The 5,591-nt window shown below is 58.9% G+C and overlaps 1 protein-coding gene across 1 annotated transcript; it reads right to left on the minus strand.

Moving 5' to 3' along the window:
- Nucleotides 1-1,019: 1,019 nt before the first annotated feature.
- FEZF2 (FEZ family zinc finger 2) lies at nt 1,020-4,917 on the minus strand. Its single transcript, XM_069473761.1, has 5 exons — nt 4,646-4,917; nt 3,396-4,296; nt 2,915-3,049; nt 2,577-2,709; nt 1,020-1,680 (listed from the first exon to the last, which is right to left on the minus strand). Exons 2-5 carry the CDS (start codon nt 4,236-4,238, stop codon nt 1,421-1,423), a joined length of 1,371 nt encoding a protein of 456 aa, XP_069329862.1. The 5' UTR covers nt 4,239-4,296; nt 4,646-4,917; the 3' UTR covers nt 1,020-1,420.
- Nucleotides 4,918-5,591: the final 674 nt, after the last annotated feature.

Below are 5,591 nucleotides of genomic sequence, written 5' to 3' on the forward strand. Positions count from 1 at the left end.
CCCTCAGTGGGGAGGTGGCGTGGAAGCGCACTCCCGAGCCCCGCGCCGCACTTCCTCCTGGCGCTGGGGAGCAATGTTCCAGAAGACGTGGGCTGAATCGCCGCGCGGATATTAAAAGTGTGTGTGGGGGGTTCGGGGGGAGGCCCGGCGCGACGCGCCAGTAATCCGAGCTCTTGATTATCCAGATTCGGATCAAACGGGGCGGCGGCGGCCGGCCCCCTCCTGGGAATGATTAGATGATTAATGTAATGCTGTTTGAAGGGTCTCTGTTTTCTCTCTTAATTTGGGTCATTACTTAGAAAGCAAGCGTGAGATCATTTCACCAGCGTGCTCGGCGGCGGAGATAGCTATTCAGGAAATGGGCTAACTGAGCGGTAATCAGGACCCGGGAGGCGGTGGCAGCGGCGAGCTCGGGGAGCCCGGGCGCGCCCTCCCGCGGCAGGGCTCACGGTACCGGGAGGCCAGACCCAGACCAACAGCGCAGGCCAGGGAGCCCCGAAGCTCTCTCTGGATGGGCTGGGGATCCTTGGCCTCCAGCTCTCGCCGCCAGGGGAGATTGGGTGCGCTCGTTACCCTGCTTAGGTCGCCCAGAGTAGGAGACGTGTTTGCTCAGAGCCTCCCGGCAGGGCAGTGCCCCGGCTGCTTACCCTCACGCGGCGCGCTGCTTTGCTCAAGGACGCACTCGAAAGCTGCTCCCCTCCACCCACTTTTAACCCTTTTCTTTGAATTTCCTCGCCCAAATAAGGCAACACCCAGAATCCCAAGCGTCTGAACAGTAACCAAATGAAAACTTGGCCCCTGATGGGGGCCGTTGTAGGCCTTTTCGCCCTCGCTCCTAGGGAGCCTTAACACACAAACGCTGCAGGAACACTGGTTTGGCCTCACCCTGGCCCCAGCGCCCCAGATGAAGTGCACTTGGGAAGGAAAACGCTATATACGCCTATTTCCTTCTCGTTCTTTGGGGTTGCTGAGCTGACCTCGCGGCGAGGGGAGGGGGGAAATAAAACGCGCACTAATGATTCTGTTTATTGAGTCATATATGTATATATTCCGTGTTGGCTTGTACAGGAGGATTTACATGGCTGTATAAAGATGAATGGGGGCGCTGAGCTCTTCTGGGGCGCTCACGGTGACAGGCTGGGGTTAAAACCGGCTGCCTGAAGAGAAGCCGAGGCCTGGATTAAATATGTTTCAGCGCACTGGATTTAAATAAGTTTCCTGAATATACAAAGGTGGGAGCCACGCGTTTGCTGCCAGTCATCGAGGAAACGTTTAGCTTTCCAAAAATATGCTGGTTTCGATAAATAGATTTTAGCCTCTCTGCTATAGTTTTTTTTTTCTTTTAATTTTAGAAATAAGTTTATACGTGTGATCTGTTTTGGGGTGGTAGGGGCGGGAAGGGAGGGCAAGGCAGTAGCTCTCAGCTCTGCACTGTCCTAGTCAGGTCCTTTGCGGAGGGGGCAGCGGGGCCCACGCTGTCGTGGAGTTTGCGCACATGTTTCTTTAAGTCAAAGTTTCTGCAAAACCCTTTGCCGCAAGTGGCGCACGTGAAAGGCTTCTTGTCGTTGTGGGTGTGCATGTGGAAGGTCAGGTTGTAGACTTGGTGAAAGGCCTTGTTGCAGATGGTGCATTTATACTGCTTCTCGCCGCTGTGGGTCAGCTTGTGGTTCTTGTAGTTTCCTACAAGAGACCAAAAAGAAAAAAGTAGGGATATGCAATGGTGGTGGTGGTGGGGGGAGTGTCCCAGGTGCCTGCGCAAAAAAAGAAGAAAAAAAAAAAAGCTTGGCTAGTCGGGCGCGACCTCTTCCAGTGAAGAAGTTGTCAAACTTCGTATGCGTCAAGCCAGGGGCTCTCTCGACAGGACCTAGGGTTGAGTCCCGCGGAGCTGCCCGGCTCGCCTGCCCTGCCGGGTAGAGAGGTTCGGGCAGCGTCCCTCCTGCCGCGCTCCACCGTCCGGGAAACTTCTGAGCAGCCCCCAAGACTCCCCGGGTCTTTCTCCGGGCTGACGCCTCACTGTAAGAAATTCGCACGAACCCAGGCTTTGTCCCTTTTTTTTTTTTTTTTCCCGATAAAATTTTTAAAGTTATTCCCTCGCGGCCACCCAACTAGCACCTGGAGATCCAAAAATGCCTTGGAAATCCCATGCTGGGCGCCAGGCCTGGGAGGCTCTGGGGACCGTACAGGCTTCTCCCGAGTCTTAAATTGTTCCCAGGAGGTGGATTTTGTCTCGAAATTTTTCATTTGAAAGGGGAGTCCCGGCTACAAAGGGAACCTTTTTCTATAGGACAATACCCTCTCCTTTTCCTACTTCCTTTCCCTCTGTCCCCTTCCTTCCTTCCTTCCTACCTCCCAAATTCGGAGTGTCCTGGTGCACCCAGCCTGCATACAGCGCGGTCTGCTAACCCCGCCGGAAGAGCTTCCACCTACACCCGGCACAACCCGATTCCAAAGAAAAGCTGCACCCGCGTCTGCAGCTTTCGCGCTGCCTCTCTCCGGATCCCTCTTTGCCTTCCCACGAGCCGCGACCCGCCGACTCCCAAGGTGAGGTGAGGAGAGGGCCTCGCCCGGCACGTTACCTTTTTGGTGAAAGCCTTTGCCGCAAAATTCGCAGACGAAGGGCTTGTAGCCTGCGTGGATGCGGATATGCGTGTTGAGCGTGGAGCTGCGGTTGAAGGCTTTGCCGCACTGGTTGCATTTGTGCGGCTTTTCCTGCGGAGAGGGGCGAGCGCACAGTAAGGCCGAGCCCCTGGCCAGGAGAGGCCACCTCAGGAACACCTCGAAGGGACATTCCCCCCCAACCCCAGAGGGTAAGGGGGAATCCTTGGCCATCCTATCCCCAACGCCATCGCTAAGACTTGGGAGCGGGGGTGGAAGGAAGGTTCGCACCCGCTGGGCCCGACCAGGGGCCACGTACCTGGGTGTGGATAATTTTGTGTCTGCAGAGTGTGCTGGCCTGGCGAAAGCCCTTGCCACAGACTTTGCACACGAACGGTCTGGCTCCGGTGTGGACCGGCATGTGGCGGGTGAGGTTATAATGAGCATTAAACACCTATGGAAAGACATGAGAGGACCTTGTGGTGCGTCGGTCCGAGGGCCTACAATCAGCCCCTATGGGTCACAGCCTACTTCCCCCAACCAACACCCCCCTGCAGAAACCAGAGCCCCTTCCAGTTTGTAAAGTGTTTCCCAACCTGCTGCTTACACCAATACTGTGTGGCCGCTGACACGGGCATCCCCACTTTACAGAATAGGAAACTGAGTCCCAACTAGGTTCCCAATCTGAGTAGGCAGCTACTGGGCTGTTCCTCAGCTTGAGAAAGGGGCGTTCCAGGCTGCCCCTGGGAAGCAGCAGCTGCTGGTTGCCCCTCCCCGCCCCCGCGGACTCTGGGCCTCACCTTGCCGCACACCTCGCAGGTGAAGTTTTTGGGCTTGCCATCAGCGGAGCCCCCTGGCAGCTTGCTGTGGCCCTTGACGCCGCCGCGCTCGGCGGTCAGGGCCGAGTTCTCCTTTAGCACCTGCTCCAGTGGCGCAGGCAAGCGCTCCTTATGGGGATAGGGAGCCGGATGGGGGAACTTGTCCGCAGCCAGGCCGGCCAGCTTGGCGTTCTCCAGCAGAAAGAGCTTCGGGTGCGCAGCCAGGGCGGCGGGGGCCTGCGCATTGAGGAGGCCGGACGGGAAGAGGTGGCCGCCGAGGAGCTCAGACGGCGGGTACGCGGTCGAGTCCAGGTAGTTGAAGTAGTAGAGCGAGCCGCTGGCCGGCAGCCCCACAGCCTGGTTGATGACCTGCGGCTTGATGACCCTGCCCGTGGGCAGCGCAGACGGCGCCAGGCCCAGCTCGGCCTTGCAGCACACGCCACAGTTGGTTTTACACAAGCCGCTGGCGCTGCACACCGGGGCCCCCCCGCCGCCGCCTCCTCCTCCTCCTCCACCGCCGCCCGCCCGGAGGCTGCTTTTCCAGAGCTCCGAGTAACTGAGCAGTGTCTTTGACGGCACCTCGTAGCCTAGGGGCTGGAGAGGGATCATACAGGGCAGCGGCGAGCAGAGGTTGAGCAGTTTCTTGCTCTGGCTGCCGTCCGCCTCTAGCGCTCCAGGCCGGGGCTCAAAGGGCGCACGGGGCTCCGACGTCTTGGCCATGATGCGCTCGATGGAGAAGGCCAGCGTCTTGGAAGTGGCCGGCGACGCTCCAGCGCGCGGGCAGGCCGGGGGCACCATGGTCTCCAGGGAAGCTGAGCTTGCCATGACGCGCTGAGCCGAGCCGAGCCAAGCTGGGCCAGGGCGCAGCCTCTCTCCTCTAAGTCTGCATTCCGGAAAAGGCAGGGGGGAAAACTGCAATTTAATAAGCACCTAGTCGGGCCCGGGTCACCCATTTGCATTCAAATGAACAGGGGCAGAACAAAGTGCACCCAAGGGTACCAAATTACCGCCCATTAACCCTGCGCGCAAAGGAACCCACCAGCCCCTGCCCTGGGACTTTGAAAGGGGGAAGAAGGGGGAGGGCTTACAAAGGAAAAGGGGGGGGGGAGAAAAGAGCCCCAAATTAACCCCCCTGAACCCTTCCCTGGACCGGGGCCTCCGCCACGCGTGCTAGGAACTGGACAGTGAAGGGGCAAAGTTAAAGAGGACCGGGAGAGCCACCTCGCATTTACCTCTTTCCCCCACCACCAAGGAGATGCGTTCCGAGCCATGCAGCGTGTCTCTTCTGTCACATTTTGATGGCAAACATCTTCCCCTCCGCGTGAGATCACTGTCTTTTACATTCAGCTGACATCACATGAAGTCACTTGAAGTGGAATGACATGGGCGGCGGCGCAGCTCCGGTAGCGGCCCCTGTGTTCCCCCGCGCCTGCCGGCCGCCGCCACCACCGCCCCTCAAACTTTAAAAGGAGGCAACTGGCGCCCGCGCTCCCCTCGGGAAAGTGCGAGCGGTTTGCGAATCGGGAAAGAGGGAAGAGACGGGAGGGGGAGGGGGAGGAATCGTGATGGTTTTGCCGGTGGAAGGAAAGGGGGGGGAACCCAAACCCAAACCTAGGCAGAGTTCCGTGCGTGATTCACAACTTTGGAGGCCTGCAGGTTTGGGGGACGCGGGAAGGGCGGGGGGTCCCGGAGGCGCCGCCCCATAGGGCCCCTGAGTGTCAGTCTAGTAGCCGAAGTATCCCTTAGCCCTCCGCAGCCGAGCTGGGCATCGTGCTAATAAACTGCCATTTACCCACGGAGCCGGCGCCAGCCCCGAACACGCGCAAATGATAATTACCTCATTAGGATGTGGCGCATGGACGCGGGCGCCGCGTTTGGAGGGGGGAACTTGTTAATGGGGAAATATTAATTTATGCAAAAGCAACGAGCTCGCCTTGGCTGGCGTCGGAGGTCGGGAGAGAGCTCCCGCCGCCGAAGGACGACCCCGAAGCGTCACGGAGAGCAAGGCCGCGCGCCGGGATCCCGGGGGCCTCGGCGCCGGGCGGGTGCGCCTCCAGCTTTCCGGCTGGCTCCGCGTCTGAGACTGGGGGAGACAGCACCAAGGGCCCGAAGACTATTTGAGATCCTAATCGATCAGAATTGCTGATATTTATGATCGGGTTTCTGAGGCAAAGCCAG

The sequence above is a fragment of the Eulemur rufifrons genome, chromosome 7, assembly GCF_041146395.1.
Source record: "Eulemur rufifrons isolate Redbay chromosome 7, OSU_ERuf_1, whole genome shotgun sequence".
NCBI classification, from domain to species: Eukaryota; Metazoa; Chordata; class Mammalia; order Primates; family Lemuridae; genus Eulemur; species Eulemur rufifrons.